Genomic DNA, 20310 nt, shown 5'->3' with positions numbered 1-20310 from the left:
ACTTGGACCCATCTCTGAAAACCTGCTTCTATGTTCATCTTTTTTTTTTTTTTTAAAATATTGATTTATTTTTGAGAGAGAGAGCGCGCGCACACAAGCAGGGGAGGGACATCGAGAGGGCGACAGAGGATCGGAAGTGGGCTCTAACAGCAGACACCCCAATTCCGGGCTTGAACTCACAAACCGGGAGATGGTGACCTGAGCCAAAGACAGACACTCAGCCGACTGAGCCACCCAGCCGCCGCCCCTCCCTGTATGTTCATCTTGGTGGGTGACCCCTCCACCTGCGTGGTCACCAGACAGGGACCTGGGGTCATCCGGAACGCCTCACCTGCACACGTCACCCCTCAAACAAGCTCTAGGTTTGCTGTGTAAGCATCTCCCCGATCTACCACTCCTCTGTGCACCTAGCACAGCACCCGCTCCTCCGGCCGCCGTCCACCACCCAGCCCGGGCGCCTTCGTGGTTCTCCACCTTGTGGTTTAGATGTGTCTTTCTAAAACCCAAATTCGACCTTCTCTTTGGGTCTTAACATCTTTCGGTGGGCCCCCCGCTGCCCCTGGGGCCAAGTCCCAGCTGCCACCAGGCCTTCCGTGCAGGTAGGCGGGTGGCCTCCCTCCCTCAACTCTTCTCTCGTTACTCTGCCTATAGGGCCCCAGGCTCAGCACCTCCTTACACCTGCGGGCCTCTCTGCTCAGGACCCAGAAGAAGCGACTCCTCTGGCAGTGGGGACGGGGGGAGGCTTTCCTGCTAACCGCGCCGCGTCCTCTGGCCACCCCCGGACCTCACTGCGCGCACGCTCACTGGTGCCACCGTTTGGCGGCCTGTCACCCACGTGGCCAGGGGCTCCTGGAAGACGTACTGTCGTAGCAAGGTGTCTGTGTGGATGACCGCAGCGTCACGGCGAGCAGCCGCGGAGGCAGCCCCCCGGGGAGGTGGAAAGGGAGCCGGGGGGCCAGTCCTAGAAGCCAAAGAAGGAGTGTGGAGGGTGTTCCGCTGCGTCAGCGAGGCCCGAACCGCCCTCGGGAGGAGGAGCCTGGGGTCCAGCGCCGCGCCAGCCGCCCTGGCTTCCCACCCGGGGACACCGAGCGCTCTGCGCCCGCAGACCCGGCGGGGGTCGCCGGGCTAGGTCTGGGCCGGCGGCCCTCCCCTGGCGGGCCTCCTCTGGTGTCGAGCGGCGGGGCGGAGCGGGCGGGGACGCCGGCCACGCCAGCGAGCTCCCCGGCGCGCGGCTCGCGGCCCCGCAGGAGAGCCGGCTGCCTTTGTGCGCACGCGCGCCGCCCGGGCCGGGAGGGGCGGGGCCTGGACGGGTCGAGGGGCGGGGTCGGGGCCCGGGCCCGCCTCCCCGAGCTCCTGCGAGCCGCCGAGCGCTGGGCACGCCAGCTCTTCTAGGGGCTTCAGGTGAGCGGGGGGGACTGGGGCGCAGGGGGGCCGGGAGGCCTCCCTCGAGGCCGGGCCGTCGCTCGGACCGCGGGTCCATCCTTCCGGCCGTCTGCCAGCAGCCGCCTCCGCGGAGAATGGGAGAACAAAGGGAGGGGGCGGTTCTGGGGCCCCCGAGGGAATCCAGGGTCCCAGGTACCCGCCCTGCCCGCTGACACTTTCGGTTTCTCCCTGAGTCAGAGGCGCCGCCCAAGAGACCCTGGACCCGCGCCGCGCGCGGCCGCCTCTCCGCGTTTGCCTGTCCGTCTTTGTGTCTGTCTCTGTGTCTGTCTGGCTGTGTCCGAACTTGCCACCACCTCCAAAACTAAGCCTCCCGGACACTGACACCGGCGAACTCTCGCCCCTTTCCCATGGCAGGTAAGTGGGCGCGAGGCTGAGGGTCTCCGTTATCCCCCCACGGACTCGGGAGCTGGGCGTCGAGCACACCCTGCGGGAATGTGCTCCGACTGGCCGTGTGGGGCCCCTCCCTTCCTCCCGGGGAGCCGCCGCCCTGCTCCCCCGCCCCGTCGTCCTCAGTCTCTTCCCATCTCATCGCCCTGCAGCCTCGCGGCCCGAGGGGAGAGGGGATGTCGCCGCGGGTCCCCGTCTAATCTACCCCTGTCCCCCCACCAACAGGCTACTTGCCCCCCAAGGGCCACGCCCCTTCACCCCCTCCTCCCTACCCTGTGACGGCTGGGTACCCGGAGCCGGCGCTGCACCCCGGGCCCGGGCAGGCACCAGTGCCCCCCCACATGCCTGCCCCTGCGCCCGGCTTCTCTCTTTTCCCTTCGCCCGGCCCCGGGGCCCCAGGGCCTGCTGCCCCGTTCTTGCCACTGCCCGGGGTGCCTTCCGGCCTCGAATTCCTGGTGCAGGTGAGTGGGAGGGCGCGGGGTGGGGGTGGGGGGCGGGGAGAGTGACGAGGAGGGGACCCTGGCGTCCAGACCAGCCAGCTGACGTCGGGCGCGGACCTTCCTGCCTTTCCAGATTGATCAGATCTTGATTCACCAGAAGGCCGAGCGAGTGGAAAGTGAGTGGAAAGAGTAGGCTGGGCCTCGTGACGAGGGCAGAGACAGGGGGCTCTTGGGCAGGTGGCGGGGCCTGAGCCTCAGCGTGTCCCCCTTGGCAGCGCTCCTGGGCTGGGAGACATGTAACCGGTATGAACTGCGCTCGGGGGCCGGACAGCCCCTGGGCCAGGCGGCCGAAGAGAGCCACTGCTGCGCGCGCCTGTGCTGTGGTGCCCGCCGGCCCCTGCGTGTCCGCGTGGTGGACCCCAGTGATCGAGAGGTGCTGCGTCTGCTCCGCCCCCTGCACTGTGGCTGCAGCTGCTGCCCATGTGGCCTCCAGGAGGTGGGCTGGGAGGGCTGGGGCCAGGGACGGGGTTGGGTGGGGGGAGGGGCAGGCCGGAATGCGGAGGACCAAGGATGGAACATGGTCCGCGCTCGTGATGAGGCCTGGGATGAAGCTTAGCTCGGGTGGGGGTGGCAGGCGGGATGGGAGATCTAGTGGGGAGCGGGGCGGGCGGTAGACCCGGAAGCTGAGAGCTCGGGCCAGGGTGCCCTGGCTCGGCAGTGACCCTGCCTGCCCCTGGCTCCAGATGGAAGTACAGGCCCCTCCCGGCACCACCATTGGCCACGTGCTACAGACCTGGCATCCCTTCATCCCCAAGTTGTCCATCCAGGATGCCGATCGCCGGACCCTCCTGCGCGTGGTGGGGCCCTGCTGGACCTGTGGCTGTGGCACAGACACCAACTTTGAGGTACCAGGAAGAAGGGGAGATTCCTGGGAACTTCACAAACCAAGGTGGCAGCTTCTGTGAGGCGCGATGGCCAACACCAAGGGCAAGACCCTGAGCTCACTGATCCAAATCCACGGAGCCTCCTAGCACATCTCCAGCGTTCTCCATTCAGAAGGGGGCGGCCCGGTGGCCTTCCGAAAGCTTGGCAGGGAGGCTTTCCTCTGAAGGAGCAATGCCGATTGTCACCTGCCGCCCCGTGTTGAGGGGGAAACAAGCTAAGGCCAGGCTTGGTTTGGGGCACAGGATGACCACTGGGTCTGCTGCGGGCTAGCTGCTACGCATGAGTGTGTGAGCCCGGGGCCCTGGAGCCAGCACCAGTGTAACTTGTCAGCATCCTGCGGCTTGCCCCCACCCCACAGGTGATCTGCGTCCTCGTCATCAGAACCCAAGTGGTGACAGTGCCAGGGGTGAGGCCTGGGAAGCGCTTTTGTTTCCAGAAGACAGAGGCACCTCCCCGACACTGTGGTTCTTTAAGGGATAATCACCAGGGCAGATAAGGGAGAAATCACAGGGAGAAGCCCGTAGACTTTCCAAGGCTTCGGATGAGGTGTCCTACCTAAGCCTACTTTTACCAGTCGAGTCACCTGGGGAGCTGGCTGGAGGCTCTGTGATAGAAAGATGACTGGGTGACCTCCGCATGGGAACATGCAGCCCGTGGGGCCCTGGGAGACCCAGGCTCCCTTTTACGTACTTATGAGCAGCCCTTCTTTGGGGCTGCACTGGGGATGGCAGGGCTGGCTGGGAGAGGCCCTGCCCAGCCGGAGACTGGTCTGCGGGAAGTGCCCCAGAGCTGTCAGTGGGGGAAGGGGACCGGGAGGGCACAGAAGGCAATCACTTCAGTTCTAGCCCCTGAAAATAAGCATAGGAAACGATCAGGAAATCACAGTGAATTACCTCCTCCGTCACCAGGGCCTGTTGTTCTTGGGCCCGGAGAGGCCAGTGGAAATCCTGGTCCTTAGAGGCCACTTACTGCTGCCCCTCCCCCACCAGACGGGCTTGGATCCCCTCTGGATGAAGCTTGGACAGGGCCCTTGCTACTTTGCGGGGTAAAGGCACCTCTTTGGGCAGGCACAGCCTTCTAGGCGCCTGGCTGGCTGGTCGAGCGCAGCCCCCTAGCCCTCTTGGACCAGGCCACTCTGTTCAGGGCGCTGACTTCACCAGCTACGGGCGGCAGGTACTTTGGTGACCAAAACAAACCTGGGAAGCAGCCCTACATGGAGATGAGTACTCGGTGCTAACGTTCCTGCCGCTACTTATGTTCGGTTTTTCGCGTATGGCCTTTCAGGAGCAACAGATGTGAGTCTGAACTCAGATCTGCACTATACACACGCAGTGTGACCGAGGGTGACTTGGTTTCCCCGGATGCCACCGGGAAACCCGCCGGAAGGATTCACTAAGGACAGAGCCGGCGCCGCTCATAAGCGGCGATGGGGGGGGGGGGGCTGGCGGCAGGGGAGGTCAGCCACATCCCCCCCAGTTGGCTCCTGCCTTCCCGACAGGTGAAGACTCCGGATGAATCACGCAGCGTGGGCCGGATCAGCAAGCAGTGGGGGGGGCTGCTCCAAGAAGCCCTCACCGATGCAGATGACTTCGGCCTGCAGTTCCCGCTGGATCTGGACGTGAGGGTGAAGGCGGTGCTGCTGGGAGCCACGTTCCTCATTGTGAGTTGGCTGCCCCGCCTCCCCTCCCACCACCCCGCTCTCCATCAAGGCTCTGTGTGCATCTTGGCCTCCTGCTAGATTAGAGACACGCTCTATGGGGGCGGGGGGCGGGGGGCGGGTGCAGGTTCCGGACCCGGGTTGTGAGAGCTGAGCTAGGCCAGCCCCGCCAGCCCCGTTGACCGTGCCCTCCCGTCAGGACTACATGTTCTTCGAGAAGCGAGGAGGCGCTGGGCCCTCTGCCGTCACCAGTTAGAGGCCACCTCAGGGCGAGGAGACCATCACCTCAACCAGAATCCAGGATGGCCACCTGTCAGAGGCGGCCGCTTTCCGCGACGTTTGCCGCAGGGGACAGACGGGGATGCCCGAGAGTCTAGGGGCCGCGGCGCCCTACCCCTGCCCCGATCCCCTGGCCTCCTTCGCCTTGGCCCCTGGGGAAGGGTATGTATGAGAACCCTTCTCCCTCGCACCGCTGTCTCTCCGATCCCTTGGCACACAGGCATATCAGCTTTACCCTCCCTTCCCCCGGCCTCCTTCCGGGGCCTGTGCTCCAGATCCGGCCTTGGGAATCCAGGGCCCTCGGGCTTTCTGGCAGGAGCTGGGGTGGGCAAGGGTTTGCAGCACCAAAGATGGCTGGCGTGACCGCTCTCGCCCCGCATCAGCTTGGCCAATCGGTTCAACCTCAGACCGTGGCGCTCTGAGGGGATCCCCGCCTCCCCCAGGCCCTGCCCACAGCCGGTGCTTCGTGCAGCTTCCTCCGGAGCCTTAAGCACCCCATCCTGCCCTCTGCCTTAGGAAGGAGGCTGTATCTTTGTATGTTATATTCATATAAACTTTGTAACTTTTTGGATTTCGGAAGATGTATGTGATGGGAGAGAGGAGAAGGGAGTTGGTATGGGAAGACACGATGGGAAGACAGACAGCCGGGCTGGGTGGGGGCTGGCCCGTTTCATAATCCGTGCTGCCAAGATCCAGCGTCTCTGAGTTCAAGAGGGCGACTTCATCGTCCATTATGGCCCCGGACCAAGCCAAGGCAGTCTGGGCCACGTAGCCCAAGTCAGCGGGATCGCTTCCGTCGTCCGAGATGACTGCTCCCACAGAGACCCGTGTGGCAGCTGACGGCAGTTCGGGATGGCTGTCCCCGAGGCCCAGGATGGCCATTGGATCGCTCTCTGTAGCAAGTGGAAGCTTCCTGTGGGTGCGACGTGTGGCAGCTGTGTCCCTCCGAGTTCTCCTCGTGGTTGGCAATGTGGGAGGCAGAGCGGAGGAGATCCTTCTATGAACCAGCCGAGGGAGCGTGAGCCCTCAGAGGCCAAGGGGCAGGGCGGGAGGAGACATTCAGCAGTGCGCGACCCCAGGCTCCTCCCGTACCTGCCAACGATCTCCCCAGGTGGGAAATTCTGCCCTGATGGGACCTGTCCGGGTTCTGCTTGGTCCCACGTGGCCAGGCCCTTGACCCAGGCTAGTATCCACACCCAAGGGAGCAGACCTCAGGGCCGGGCCAGGACGTAGCGGCTGGCGGCCGAGAGGTCCCACTGGTAATGCTCCAGGATGCGTCGGCAGTCGGCCCTGGACCGGCTGCTCAGATGGAAGAGCTGGTCCACCTGCGGAGGCAGGAGGGAGGGCAGTGGCTGCCACAGGGCAGGGGTGGGAGGGGTGGGAGGGGTGGGAGGGGTGGGAACCCGAGAGAAGGGTCTGGCTTTACCTTGAGATTCCGGATGGCGGAAACCACGTCTCCCCCAGTGGCCCTTAGCGCCGCCTGGCACTCCTGGTGGGTGACTCCGTGAACGCTCAGCTCCACCTACGGGGCACGAAGTCCGGCTTAGGCCACGGTCCCGCCTGTAGCCCCCTCGGGACACCAGGCCACCTCAGGGAGTTCTCACCTCCATAATCCTCCTCTGCAACTCGGGGTCGGGCAAGAGGCCTCCGGAGGGAACGGTGGCTTTGCCGGCTCCAGCTTTTCCCGGGGGGTGGCTGGGGAGGGGTTCTCTTCTGGGCCACGGAGGCCGCTCCCTGGGGGGCTGGCTGGGCTGAGAAGGACTGGAGGCAAAGGGAGGGCAGGATGGCAGGCCAGGGGGTCCCCGGGTCACGGCTCTGGCATGGCGAAGTTCGGGGGGGCTGGAACCACCCCCTGTGGGGCGGGGGCCCAGGGACAGAACAGACTCCAGGCTCTTGGAAATGACTGCACCGTTGAGAAATAATCAACCTGAGAGGAGGCCCAGATGCTGGGCCCTGCCTTCTCCCCGTTGTGTCTGTGCCGTGCTCATGGGGGGCCCTTGGTTAGGGGGACAGGAAGACAGGTGTGCGGAACAGACACCCCAGCCCAGGCAGCTGAGGCCCCAGAGAACGGAGAGGGCGGGCGCTGCAGGGGGAGATGCACAGCGCTAGAGAGGGCAGATGGGGGGCCGCCGCATCGCCGACACCAAGGTCAGGACTCAGAGCGGGGCAGAATTGTCAGAAGCGAGGTCCCCGGCACCACACCCACCTCTCGCCCTCTGCAGGGGCACGTTCCTTCTCTGGCCCCGTGCCGGAGGCAAATCCCGAAGCTTGGCCTTCCCTCTGTCCCTGTTGGAGAGCAATCCGGTTCATTCTCCCCACCTGGCACATCAGTGTGCCCCCCGCCCCCCACACACACCAGAAACTCTGGGTGGGGGGGGCTCCCAGGCAGGCTGAGCCCCAGAGTGGAAGCCCCGGCTGGGAGGCAAGTCCAGCCTTCCCTCCAGCTGCCCGCCCCCCCCCCCAGACCCCCTCCCCAAGCTTCCCTTCCAGAGGCATTGCTGGGCTTGTGTCCCCCACTCACCCATCCGTGCTTCCCTGGTGCAGCTCGCCCCGGGCAGGGGACACTCTGTGGACCGGACGGGTGGCCGGCGAGCCCCCCGAGTCTGCCAGTGTCACTGCTGAGGCTGGGAAGCTGCCCACTTTGAATGTGCGGCCATTCTGGCCCCTCCAGGTCGTGGAGTCCGGGCTGTGGGAAGAGGCACTGTTAGAGGGGACGGAGGGGGAGGGGGGCTGGGCTCCGGCCCACATTCAGCTCGCAAGCCGTGTGCCTGCAGCGGCAGCTGCCTGGAAGAAGGGAGGCTCTTTTCTCCCTAACACAAAAGGGCTCTACGGGCTTGGTGGCTCCAGTGGGAGCCACGACTTTAGTGGCGCTCCCGGGGCCCAGCGGGGAAGGGAGGAGGCAGAGGGTCAGGGTTCAGGGAGCTGGGCGGGGAGGGGGCAGCAGATTGGGACCAGGGTCAGGCAGGTCGGGTGGGAGTCCTCCTCCTTGGGGACGTGTGGGAGGCCCGAGGCTGTCACCTGGCCTCGATGACGGTGATGGGGTCACCAGTCTCCATCCTTAGGGCGCCTGGCTCTGTGACCTCCCTCACACAATGTGCCTCAGGAGGCCACGCCTGCAGAGACAGGAAGAAAGGGTGGCAGGGCTTGTGGCCTGAGTCAGAAGGGCAAGATCACGTGAGGAGAGGAAGGAGACTCCTGTTTACGCATCCACCCATCAAACCCATACCAGGTATATCCTCTGTCCCGGGCCCAGGGGGGACTGTCCCTATCCCCCAGTAGGGGGTGGCAGATCTGGGTTCCACACCAAGCCGGACGTACCCCAGGAGTCAGGAAGCAACAAAGGGGGGGGGGCTGTCTCTGCCTAGGAGAACCAAGGGAGGGTCCTCCCACGCACCGCTCTGCCTCCCAGTGTCTCTGGAAATATTTTCCTTTTCTTCCCAGCCCCGCTGCCTTGACCCTGACCGCAGACATCCTTTCATTTCTGCTTCATGACCCCTGTCGGCCACCTGCTCTTCCCTTGTTCAGTCTCCTTCCTCTCATCCCTCCTTGCTCCAAGCCAGAGTGAGAGAACATGTAAAGTGACTGGGAACTCCCCCGCTCAAAATCCCTCCATGGCTCCCAGGTGCCTTCAGGGTAAAGACAGAGTCTTCAACAACGCAGTTTACCGATTTAGGGGACGGCGCTCTTGGGTCAATTGAGTGCTTCAAATCCCAACTCCTCCACTTAAACTGTCACTGCCTTAACTGCCTTAAGTGCCCCCATCTGTAAACTCCAGATAATAATGGCCTTATGGGGTTGTTGCGAGGATGAAGCGGGCCAACGTGCAAGAAGGAGACATGTGAAGCACTTAGCACGGTGTCTCCCAGGGCTGGCCCTGGTTACGTATCATTCCTCGCATAGCCCTCCACGGGGCACCTGAGATGCTGGGGCCGCCTTAGCTGTATTTCCCAGTCGCATGCAGACCTTTCTTCCCTCTGCCTGTCAAACCTACTGCTCTCTGTTCGGTGCTCCGTCCCCCAGCCCTCAGCATCCGTCTCCGCAGCCCTAAGCCGTCTCCCCAGGGCTCTGGGCCCCGCTGCAGGTAGACACTGAATCCGGGTCATCCAGAGCCGGTCCCTGACCCCAGCCCAGGAGTATCTGTCACTCCTGTGCGTGGAGCTCTGGGAGAAACCAGAGACTGGGTGCATCTGGGGAGGTGGGGGCTCCCACCTCTTGGAGCAGCCCCTCCAGGTGGGGAAAGCTGGGCCGGTCGGCAGGGTGGGGGGCCCAGCAGCGCAAGGCGAGGGCGTAGAGAGCCCTGGGGCAGAGGGGAGGCCGAGGCAGCCGGGCTCGGTCCTTCTCCAGCCGCTGCAGGATGAGGTACGGCGGGACGCCGGCCCAGGGCTCCTCGCCCCCGGAGAACATCTCCCACAGCGTCACCCCAAACATCCACACGTCAGACGCAGAAGAGAAGGCCCCGTGGCGCAGGCTCTCTGGGGCGCACCTGTGGAAACGCAGCTGAACGGGCCGCACGGGTCCCTCCCGGGGGAGCTGGGTGATCTTCTTGAGGACTTCCGGGGGCCCTCCCAGAATCCTCGTCCCAGCCTCCCCCGGAGGGAGCCGTCCACGCCGCCCCAGCCCTCTAGAGCCCTCTAGTGCCCGGGGATCCCGGCTCCGCGCCCTCACCAGGCATAGGGGATGGGGCGGGGTCCGCCCATGACGTAGCGGCCCCGGGCGCCGCGCAGCGGCCGCACCAGCCCGAAGTCGGCCACTTTGATCGTGCGCGGGGAGGCCAGCAGCAGGTTGCGGGTGGCGAGGTCTCGGTGCACCAGCCCCCGGGCCCCCAGGTACGCCATGGCCCCCGCCAGCTGCCGCAGGAAGAGGCAGAGCAGGGCCACGGGCAGCGGGGGCGTGGGGGCCGGGGCGGCCAGGCGCGCGTGCAGGGAGCCCAGGGGCGCCAGCTCCATCACCTGCGGGAGCACGGCGCCACGTGAGCAGAGGTCCCGCCCCAGGGGACCCTGCCGCCCACCTGCCCTGGGAGCCGCTGTCCGGGTCTGCTCACCATCTGCAGAGGCTGGCCCAGGACGAGGCCGTGAAGACGCAGCACGTGTGGGTGCTCCAGGTTCATCATGATGGACACCTCTCGAAGGAAGTCCCCCAGCTCGGTGCCCACGGGGCCTTCAGGACCCACGCGGAGGGACTTGACAGCCACTGGGACCTGGGAGGAGTGGGGGGGGTGGGAAGGACGCTTAGGGAACAGCTACGTGGGGGCCAGAGCACAGAGGGCACGCGGAAGAGACGGGCAGCCGGCCCCAGCACCCAGAATGCACTGGGTTCCCTGGGTACTCACACTCTGACCGCTGGGCAGTGTCCATAACCCTCGGTGCACCACTCCAAAGCAGCCAGAGCCCAGCAGCTCCCCTCTGCACACAGCACCATCCGGGATCAGACACTTGAGTCCCCCCTCGGGCTCAGGGAGGGACAACAGGGGGCTGTCTGAAGGGGGGGTGGTCTCCTTCTGCTCAGGTACAAAGCCCCCAAGGATCTGAAGCAGGGGTGGGAAATTAAGTGGGTGTCCTCCTCCCTGACACTCAACCCACCCCATTCCTGGGCCTAAGCTGGCCCTTTAAGTCCACGGCCCCCACCGGGAAATGCACACCTTGTAGACCCAGTTCTTAGACTTAAGCCCGGAACGGTGTCTCTTCAGGGCTTCGGCCAGTCTGCGCTGGGCTGGGGAAGGTCAGAATCAGAGGACTTGGTGGTACGTGGGGGTGGGGGTGGGGGTGGGGGTGGGGATGGAGGTTGCAGAAGGATTTATAGGCAAAGAAGAGGGCTGGTGTGTCGGGGGGTGGGCAGAGGGGGTTCGAAACTACGAGGCTGGGGACCAAGAGAGCAGGACCTCTGCGCAGGGGCCCCTTACCGGGCCGGCCCATGCCGATGCCGTCCAGGTCCTCAGGCTTTACAAAGTCGAAATGCTCCGGCCGAGTAACATTAAGTTCCTCGAGGATGGGCCGGTAGAACTGGGCCAGCTGGATGTCCCGGAGCAGTCGCAGCAGCCACAGCGAGCTGGCCTCAGGGAGCATGTCTGGAGAAGGAATCCCTCAGGATGACGCAGTCACCTCCAGACACATAGCCCAAGGAAGGCACCTGAGACCGAGACCCCAGAAACACGCTCGCCAGCCGCCTCCACCCTCCACCCATCAGAAACGCTCGGGGGGGGGGGGGGGGGGAGGAGGGCAGAGGGAGGGACACACCCTGAGCAGCCAGGAATCCCGCCGCTCCCACAAGCCCCAGGGAGAGCGCCCCCCATGCCTGAGATCCACTACCCTACCCCCCTCAGCAGTGAGAAACCCGCCCTCCTCACACCTGAGAGCTGAGCACCCTGGAGACCCCAGGGACGTTCCTTTGCTCACTCCTGAGCTGTGAAGGCACGCAGCCTGTGTATGCTTAGCGCACCCAGACCAGACGCCCAGGGACCAGGGACCTACCAGACATGCCCAGATAGGCTGACCACACACACACACAGGTACAATGCCTCCCACGCTCAAAACACTGCCACACGCACAGAGATCTACAACATGCTGCAGACGGTGTCTGAGCCACCCAGGTAGGTGGCCTCGCGGATCTGAGACACTTCGGGACGCTGCCCTGAAACGCAGCTCATACTGCCACATACCCTCCCTCCTGTGCCTACTTGTGAGCCGGCAGCTCACCGCCTGGGAGATACGGCCGTCCACGTGTCCGAGACCCGTCTGTGATTGGCGGTCAAGTGCAGGCCAGCTGAGCTCGGGCGCTGCCTACAGAGGCAGGTGCTGCCAGGTGCACAGTCCCTTCCACACCCACCTGAGCTCAGCTCCAGGTAGCGCCCGGCCCGCACCCCTGAGTCACTCAAGCCACCTTGAGCGTCACCAACCTCACTCCACCAATCTTTGCTCGCTAAGGCCCGGTGCTCCGGGCGCCCGCTGCCTGCACAGCGCTCTCCCTGACACACGCCGGGACCTCTCCGTCCCCCCACGCGAGGGAGACCTGGAGGAAGGGTTGAACGAGGAACTGGGCGCGAGGAGGGGCGGGAGGGGGGGGGAGAGGCCACGGCACTGAGAGACCCGGGACCACCTGCCAGGTGAGAGGGAGAAAGCACGGGAAGGGGGACCGGGGGAAACGCGGCCGCGGTGGGGGGAAGGAGAGGGGGAGGAGGGAAGGAGGGAAAGCGAACAGGGCACCCGCGGACGCACCCCAAGTGACGGCGGCTCCGCCAGCCCCTGCGCGGGGCGTCCCGGCTCCTCCGGACCCTCACCTGGAGAAAGCGGAAACGGCGGCTGCGGAGCCGCCCAGGCCGCCAGCGCTAAATCCCGGGGAGGGCGGGGCCGAGGCGGCGGGGCGGGGCCTATGGGGCGGGGCCTGGGACCGAGGGGCGGGGCCTGACGCGGGTCCCGGCCAGCCCACGCCGTGCCCGGGTCCCCGGGCCCGACTCCTGGAGCCCCGCGACCGCGGGCTGGGGGCCCCTCCTCGGCCCGGCCAGACCCCGAGAAACCCTTCTCCGTCCTTTCCCTCTCCCCTGCTGCACACCCTCTTTCCAGCCTCTTTCAAAGAACCTTTCGCCCCTCCCAGACTTCGTCCTCGGTGTCCTGTCTCCCATGCTCCCCTCTCCCCAGATCACCTCTCTCAGCCAGAGTCCCACCCCTCGAAGGAATCAGCCTCAGATGGAGATAACGGGCCCGGGCGCTGGGAGGATAAGGCTAAACAGGACAAAGTCCCCGGGTCCCAGCAGGGGAGAGAGCTTCCTAGCCCCCAAGTGGAGAAAGGCAAGGTGCACAGGTGCTTTGAAATGGAGCCAGGGCAGGGGCGCCTGGGGGGCGGCGGGGTGTGGGGGGGGGCTCAGTCCGTTAAGCATCCGAGTTTGGCTCAGGCCATGATCACGATTTGCGGGTTCGAGCCCCCCGTCAGGCTCTGTGCTGACCGCTCAGAGCCTGGAGCCTGCTTCGGATTCTGTGTCTCCCTCTCTCTCTGTCCCTCCCCCAGTTGCGCCCGCGCTCGCTCTCTCTCTCTCTCTCTCTCTCTCTCTCTCAAAAATAAATAAACATTAAAAGTTTAAAAAAAAAAACAAATGGAGCCAGGGCAGAGAGGTGCTGATGGTGCAGGAAGTCAACCCCCAGCCTAGACAGAGTCTAAAATTGGAGGGATTGTCAGTTTCCCAGCTCTGAACCTGGGTCCAGTGTGCTGCCCCTGAAAGGGACGTTTTGGGGAGCATGTGGAAGGTCTTGTGTGTGGGTGCAGGGTGGGGAGAAGTTGGGAGTGGGCTCCTAAGCCCCGTCCCATGGGACACCCCTCCCCATCACTGGCATTTAAGTGGCCTCATTCCGGCATAACCCTCCTTCCCCCCATGTAGCCTCCGCTCACTGCTACCTGGATTGTGGCCACAGGAGAAAGTCTAGGACTTTGAAGAAGGGTCTGAAGAGGACCATCCCTCTCCCTTTCCTCCAGGGGTCCAGGGAGGAAGTCAGCAAGTCTTCAGAAGGATGTGTGAGCTGCCCCCAGAGTCCCGTGGAGGAAAAAACCTACCCCATCTCGGTAAACACACAGGGTATTGCGGCACCGATGAGAAATTTTTCCCAGTTCACAGATCTACCCGTTTGATGTTTTTGCCAATTCTCGTGCCCTCCAGCCAGGCCAGCTCATCACGCTATAATTGCTTCCTCCGCGTCTGCTGTTCCTGATAGACCGTGGGCTCCCCGTGGTAGGGGCCGGGGCTGTCTTGTTCACCCTAGCGTTCTTAGCTAGGCATATAACAGGTGCATATTGTTGGGGAAGACGTCTGCTCAGTCACATTGTCATTCCTTTGTGGGTGATCTGCCTTTTTCTCCCTGCTTTCGAGATACCATTGGTGGCGCACCTGGGTGTGTCAGGGAGTTAAGCGTCCGACTCTTGGTTTTGGCTCCGGTCATGATCTCACAGCTCGTGAGTTTGAGCCCCACGTCAGGCTCCACACTGTGCAGAGCCTGCTTGGGGATTCTCTCTCTCTCCCTCTCTCTGCCCCTACCCTGCTTGTGCTCTCTCTCTCTCTCTCTCGAAATAAATAAATAAACTTTTTTAAAAAAGTGTCAACATTTCTAAAAAAAAAAAAAAAGAGCTATCATTGGTATTCATCGGTATTTTGTAGTTCTTTACAAAGTATCCAGGAAGAGATTCTTTTTTAATTTATTCTCTTAGTATTTTGTATTTCCTGTATCGGTGAATTCATACCTTTCATCAGTTTGGAGAAATTCTCAGCTAGTATCTCCTCAAATATTCTTTTTCGTCCATTCTTTGCTCCTTTGGGGACTATGGCTAGAAGTATGCTAGGCCTTTTAGGGGCGCCTGGGTGACTCTCGGTTAAGCGGCCAACTCTTGATTTCGGTTCAGGTCATGATCTCATAGTTTGTGAGTTCAAGCCCCATGCTGGGCTCCGTGCTGACAGCATGGAGTCTGCTTGGGATTCTCTCTCTCTCTCTCTCTGCCCCTCCTCCACTCGCTCTCTGTCTCTCTCTCTCTCTCTCTCAAAATAAATTAAAAGAAAAGTATGCTAGACCTTTTCAACCCATCCTCCGTGTAATCTGTCTCCCTTCTATATCTTGCAATCTATGTGTCACTGTGATGCCATCTAGATAATCTCCTTGGGTCCATCTTCCAGCTCATTGTTCTCTCTTTGCTTACATCCGATGTGCTCTTTAATCCAGACACTGAGGGTCTTTCGTTATTGTTACATTCATGCGAACGTTACTCTATTTTGTATACTGACAGTACTTTATTGAGGTATAACTCACATTCAGTAACACACCCGGATTTAACCACGTGGCTCAATGCACGTCAGCCAATGTACAAAAAGACTCGGAACATTTCAACGATCCCAGAAACTCGCGTCGTGCCCATCTTTTGCCAATTCCACTTTCCAGAGGCCACTGCTATTCTGACTTCTATAGCGCAAAGATCACTGTTGCTTGCTCCCAACCTTCTCATCCACGGAGCCACGTACTGTTTATAATTGCACTTGGCTGCTTTGACTCAGCGCATTTTTGAGATTCGTCTTGATGTCGCCCAAGTTCTTGGTGGGAAACACGCGGCTCCATGAGCTTCTTCGAGGAAGAGCGTGTAACGCCTGAGTTTTCTCTGAGTCCGGTGTCTTCACAGATCCGGGTGCACTGGAGGGGTCCTCTGGGAGTTGAACGTGTGCGTGAAGCGCGCTTGGGGGTATATGAAGGCAGGTACAGCCAGAGAGGTTGGTGGAAGCCAGACCGGGCATCAGTTCACCCCTCAGCAAGCTCGCACCATGCCAGGTTTGGGGGACCCGAGTGAACAAGCAGCCATGACCATGGCCCTGGTTGGGTTTCTGCAACGCTTTGGAGAACGTGGTCAGGAGCTTGGGCCTTGCCTGGGGGCCCTGATAACCACTGAAAGGTTTGAACAGAGGAGTGACAGAACCACCCTGCTGCAGGAAGGGGCTGGGAAAAGGTGAGGGAGAAGGAGCAGGGAGTTCAGGGGAGGGGCTCTTCCCACTGGTTCCGGAGACAGAGACTGGCCCTGCTTCGGCCTTGGCGACGGGATGGAGAGGCGGTGAAGAGAGGGGGCATTATTGACTGGACTCCCGGCCCGGGTCCTCTGCCCCAGCAGGAAACCAGACACAGAGGCTCAGCCCCACCTTCATCTGGGGCTTGGACAAAACCCAGGGAACCAGAGAGGCCTCTTTATTCCTCCCCTTGTCCCTATTCATCTCTTACTTTTGGAGTTAAGCTTCTGTCATCCCCACCTGTGTGGGGAAGCACTGTCTGACCACCCTCAGGGGCGCCCCTTCTAAGCCACGATGGGGGGTCCTGCTCACCCTCAAACCTGGAGGCCCAGATCTGGCATCACCCCCGCGTCGTCTGCTTTTCCCCAACCTCTGCCCTGCCCTGCGGGCTCTGCATCCGGGAAGGATGAGCACATTGGCACCACCGGCCAAGTCTTTCCCCACAGGCCAGGGAACCAGAAGGGCAAGCAGAGAGGCCTGCTGGGGTCCTCCCCATCTACTGCCTTGGGTTCGGGTCGGGGGTAGGGCCCATCCCTCTGCGGAAAACTCCCCTCTCCTTTGGGGAACCACGTTCGTTCCCCCTTAGCTCCCACTTTCCTGCCCTGATCTTTGAAGTCACTGGGCTCTCCCCTTCCGCCTTACCCACGCCAACCTCTCAACGAGGGAAATCACCTCTCTTCGGAGCCTTTGTGTGGCTCTTCCCTCTGCTTGGAAGTCCTCCCGCCCTTATCCCATTCTGGCTGAGCGCAGCAGGAAGCCTGTCCCTCCCTGATCTGCTCCCTCCCCCCAAACCCCAAGATCCCTGCGCCTTCCCATCATCGTACTCGTTGTTCTTGTAGAATTTGCCAGAAACTTGTCTGTCTCCCTTGCTAGATTCCAAGCTCCGGGTAGAAAAGGACTTTATCTCGCCTGGGTATTGCCACGTCCCTCTTGCCCAGTCCTGTGCCTGGCTCGTACAGTAAGTGTTCAGTAACCCTTGTTGAACAAGTGGGTGAGACAATGCCATCTGGGTAGGGTGAGGCCAAGGAGACTTTTTGACGCCAAGAGCTCCTTTGCTGGTAGTGATGGGGACGGGAGTGCCCAGACCTCACCGTAAGCATTCTCTGGTCAACCCGTCCCTGCTTTCTCACTGTTTGGGCCCCCAAGTTTGGCTCTCCCTAGACCCTTGGGTGAAACCCTCCCGTTCCCATCCCACCCCATCCCCAGGTCCCATCCTTCCCAGGCTGCATTTATCTTGCTAGTTTTTGGAGTCACCAGCCCACCACCCTGTACGCGTCTGTTGGTTGGCTTTCCGGAGTAGAAGCGGTCCTGAATCCACCCTGTTCCTTCCGGGCCACAGAGGAGCTGAAGGTCTGTCTTCAGGGTCATGGTAGCTTAGACCCCGCCTTGGGAGCCGGACCACCTGAGTTGGCATCTTGTGACTCTATCACTTACCCCCCTGTGAATCTGAGCAAGTTACTTCCCATTTCTGGGCCTCCGTGTCCTCCTCTTCGAGATGCAGCTGTTTGCAGTACGTACCTTCGGTGTCATTGGAGAATTAGCTGTGTCTACACAGCTGGGTGGTCGCCAGCCGGTAGCCAAGCGGCTGCCGATGAAACTCCTTCCCGGCACCAGCACTGTTGAATGCGGTGCCTTCCCACAGTGACGAGGGCTCCTCTGTGTCATCAGAGGGATGTCGCAGAAAGGATGGTGTGTGACTTCCGAGTGAGCTCGTACGAGACCGCGAGGATTCTGCCCCGCTCTCTTGGACCCCTCGCTCTGGGGGAACCGAGGCACCAGGTCATGAGGACGCTCAAGCAGTCCTGTGGAGGGGCTCCGCGAGTCAAAGGACTGAGGCCTCTCGCCAACGAGCCAACGCCAACCTGCCAGGCACGTGAGTGAGACATCTTGAGAGATGATCCTCCGGCCCCAGTCAAACCCTAGACTTCCGCAACCCTGACGGACGTCTTGAAGCACCCTCATGGGAAACCATGAGCCAGAACCACCCGGGGAAGCTTCTCCCGAATTTCTGACCCACAGAAACTATGAGATGATGTTTATTGCCTTAGACAATTAACCTTTGGCATCATTTGTTACACAGCTTTAGCTAACCGGCTGTGTCTGACACATCATCTCCGTACATTAGCCACCATTAACATTGACTTTGCAGGTAGGGGGGCGCCCAGGTGGCTCAAGAGTTAAGCAGCCGACTCTTGGTTTCCACTCGGGTCATGAACTCACAGTTCGTGAGTTCAAGCCCTGCTTCGGGCTCCGCACCGGTAGGAAGACTAAGGCTGAAGCTGGTGAGTGATGTTTCTCCTGCACGTAGCTAGATGGTGACACAGCCAGTTGTGTCGTGAGGCCCTTAGGCGCCCAGTCCCAGGCTCCTTTCTTCTGTCCCCACTGTCCTCGACTGCTGAGTAGTGATAATCTAGTGGCCTAAACCAACCACTTGATCACGCTCCTGGGCTCTGAGAGTCTGGAACTCCAAGAGGACAAGGTGGGGACAAGTTCTCTGCCCTACTGGGTCTGGGGCCATCATTGGAAAAACGCAAAGTCTGCAGGTGACCTGACAGCTGGGGGCTGTATTATCGCTCCCGTGGTAGCAGGGACTGGAACCCGCCCCCCCTCCGCCGCAGGGTGGACTCTCCCTGTAGCCTGCACATCGTCACAGCATGGTCACTGGGTTTCAGAGTGAATGTCCTCACAGGCAGAGGGCAGAAGTTGCCAGTTTCTCAAGGCCTTGGCCCAGGGAGTGGCCCAGTTCACTTTGCCTCATTCGGTTGGTCAACCCGTCGTAGAGCCCACGTTCAAGGGAAGGCTACAGAGACCCTACCTCTTGATGGAGGAGGCATGTCAAAGGCTTTAGGGTCCGTGGTTTAAAACTGCCAGAGCCCTCGTGGCCCCTCTTATTTTGTGAGGGGCTCAGAAGAACCAGCCTTGGCCTGGCAGGCCGTCGGCCTTCCCTGCACAGAAAACACCAGCCCCGCCGGCCTCCTGTGTCACAAGTTCATGAAAAACTCATGTGCGGGGGGGGGGGGGGGGGTTGTCACCAAGGTTCAGAAGAGGAGGGATCAAGATGGCCAGAGATGCTTCCTGCTGTCACCGCGGGCCCGGTTCTGGGGAGGCAGAGACAAAACCTCAGGTAGCAGCTTTATAGGGTAGCACATGGTCGAGAAGGAAGATTTTTAAGGAACCCCCCCCACCTGACGTTGGCGCCCCATGACAGATGTCTGGAGAAGGGACATTCTACTCTGCCTCAGGAGCTCCGAGAAGGCTTCTCAGAAGAGGTGATGTCGGAGCCAAAGGAGAAGGGCATCCCGGGTACAGGAACAAGCCTGGGCAGAGGCAAGGAGCCATGAGAAAACAAAGTGGGCAAGTGATTCAGCGGGGCTGCGGGGCGGGCAGAGCTGAGATAAAGCTCCGGGGACACACGGGGGCCAGATTCCAAAAAGGATTACGAAGGTGGACGGCTTACTGATGAGAAGCAGGCATGCGGCGGGAGAGGAAGGGGATGTCCCTTCCTCCTGGCACCGCCATTAGCCCAGAGGGAGATCACGAGGAGGAGGCGGGGTCGGGGAGGAAGGTGGGTTTGGACTCGTGACTCCGACAGGCTTGTGGGGCGTTCGGGTGGAGATTCCACTTAGGGCCAAGATGGGTGAGCTCTGGCACGAGGACCAAGTAAGACGTGGGGAGCTGCTGATGGAGAGTCTTGAAAGTCAGGGTCAAGGGCCAGGCCTATTGTATTCCACAGGCAAGAAGGGCTAGGGAAGGGCTGCTGCAGACCCGAGGGGGCCGTGGTGCCCGGGCGGTCAGCAGTCGTGGCTTCTCACCCCAGGCTGGGCAGTGACGCTGCCTGGCACCCGACGCGTACTCGCTAAGCGTCCGTCAGGTGAATGGACGTGACTTGTTGTATGATCTTGGGCAGGTTGTAAGAACTTGGCATATGATCTTCGGGTCTTTTTCCTTCCTTCCTTCCCCCTTCCTTCCTTCCTCCTTCCTTCCTTTGTCCTTCCTTCCTTCCTTCCTTCCTTCCTTCCTTCCTTTCTTCTTCCTTCCCTCCTTCCTTCCTCCCTCCTTCCTTCCTCCCTCCTTCTTTCCTTCCCTCCTTTTGGTATAAAATGAAGGGATTGGACCAGAATGTGTACAATAATATCGAATGTACTTTCCTAGAAGGAGTAGGCACCCTCCCCATCCCCAGGACCCTTATGGACACCCCAAAAACAACGGTGCTAGCCCTGGCTGGTTGTAAGTTAGATTCACTGAGGCCCCCCCTCACACCACTAAATTCAGAATCTCTGGACCTAAGGCCCAGGTGACTTCGATGTGCAGCCGGATGAGAACCTTTGCCCTGGAGCCTCTAGATACCCAGTTTGAAAACCACCGGGCTAGGTGTGTGTCAGGATCCCTTCCAGGCCCAGCCCCTCCGACGGAGACTTGGGGTTGACGACAGGCCTCTCTTTATGTTTCCTTGTCCATCTACCCAACCCAAAGCTCCTGATAGCCAGCGGACTAAACGCCAGGGTCTCTGAACCACACACGACGGAGGTGTCGGGCAGATCAACTCGGTGTCGCAGAGGACGCCCACGTTCATCATAAGGTGCCAGCGGCATTGCTCGTGTGTACCCCCTAAATGTCAGTAGCACATCCCCCGATCGAAG

General features: G+C 61.5%; 2 protein-coding genes across 7 annotated transcripts; one reads left to right on the top strand and one right to left on the bottom strand.

Annotated features, from left to right (window-relative positions):
• The first annotated feature begins 877 nt into the window (after positions 1 to 877).
• On the top strand, positions 878 to 5722 carry PLSCR3 (phospholipid scramblase 3). Of its 2 annotated transcripts, none has more exons than XM_043582926.1 (8): positions 878 to 1401; positions 1621 to 1797; positions 2056 to 2291; positions 2404 to 2446; positions 2546 to 2766; positions 3014 to 3175; positions 4714 to 4875; positions 5072 to 5722. In XM_043582926.1, exons 2-8 carry the CDS (start codon positions 1791 to 1793, stop codon positions 5126 to 5128), a joined length of 888 nt encoding a protein of 295 aa, XP_043438861.1. In that variant the 5' UTR covers positions 878 to 1401; positions 1621 to 1790; the 3' UTR covers positions 5129 to 5722. The 2 variants fall into 2 exon arrangements, with proteins under 2 accessions (XP_043438861.1, XP_043438862.1); XM_043582927.1 differs by having other exon boundaries at positions 1617 to 1797.
• TNK1 (tyrosine kinase non receptor 1) lies at positions 5679 to 12477 on the bottom strand. 5 transcript variants are annotated; one of them, XR_006297731.1, is made up of 14 exons: positions 12363 to 12477; positions 11051 to 11277; positions 10790 to 10860; positions 10481 to 10675; positions 10193 to 10348; positions 9817 to 10100; positions 9361 to 9634; positions 8170 to 8264; positions 7673 to 7837; positions 7358 to 7437; positions 6756 to 7054; positions 6578 to 6673; positions 6244 to 6476; positions 5679 to 6148 (listed from the first exon to the last, which is right to left on the bottom strand). XR_006297731.1 is itself a non-coding variant. In XM_043582923.1 (13 exons), exons 2-13 carry the CDS (start codon positions 11211 to 11213, stop codon positions 6363 to 6365), a joined length of 1992 nt encoding a protein of 663 aa, XP_043438858.1. In that variant the 5' UTR covers positions 11214 to 11277; positions 12363 to 12477; the 3' UTR covers positions 5679 to 6362. The 5 variants fall into 5 exon arrangements, 3 of the variants coding, with proteins under 3 accessions (XP_043438858.1, XP_043438860.1, XP_043438859.1); XM_043582923.1 differs by having other exon boundaries at positions 5679 to 6476; XM_043582925.1 differs by having other exon boundaries at positions 5679 to 6476; positions 11051 to 11215.
• Positions 12478 to 20310: the final 7833 nt, after the last annotated feature.

Source organism: Prionailurus bengalensis, chromosome E1 (genome assembly GCF_016509475.1).
Source record: "Prionailurus bengalensis isolate Pbe53 chromosome E1, Fcat_Pben_1.1_paternal_pri, whole genome shotgun sequence".
Classification (NCBI taxonomy): domain Eukaryota; kingdom Metazoa; phylum Chordata; class Mammalia; order Carnivora; family Felidae; genus Prionailurus; species Prionailurus bengalensis.
Note: the sequence above shows the minus strand (reverse complement) of the source record. Positions and strands in the feature narration are given on the sequence as shown.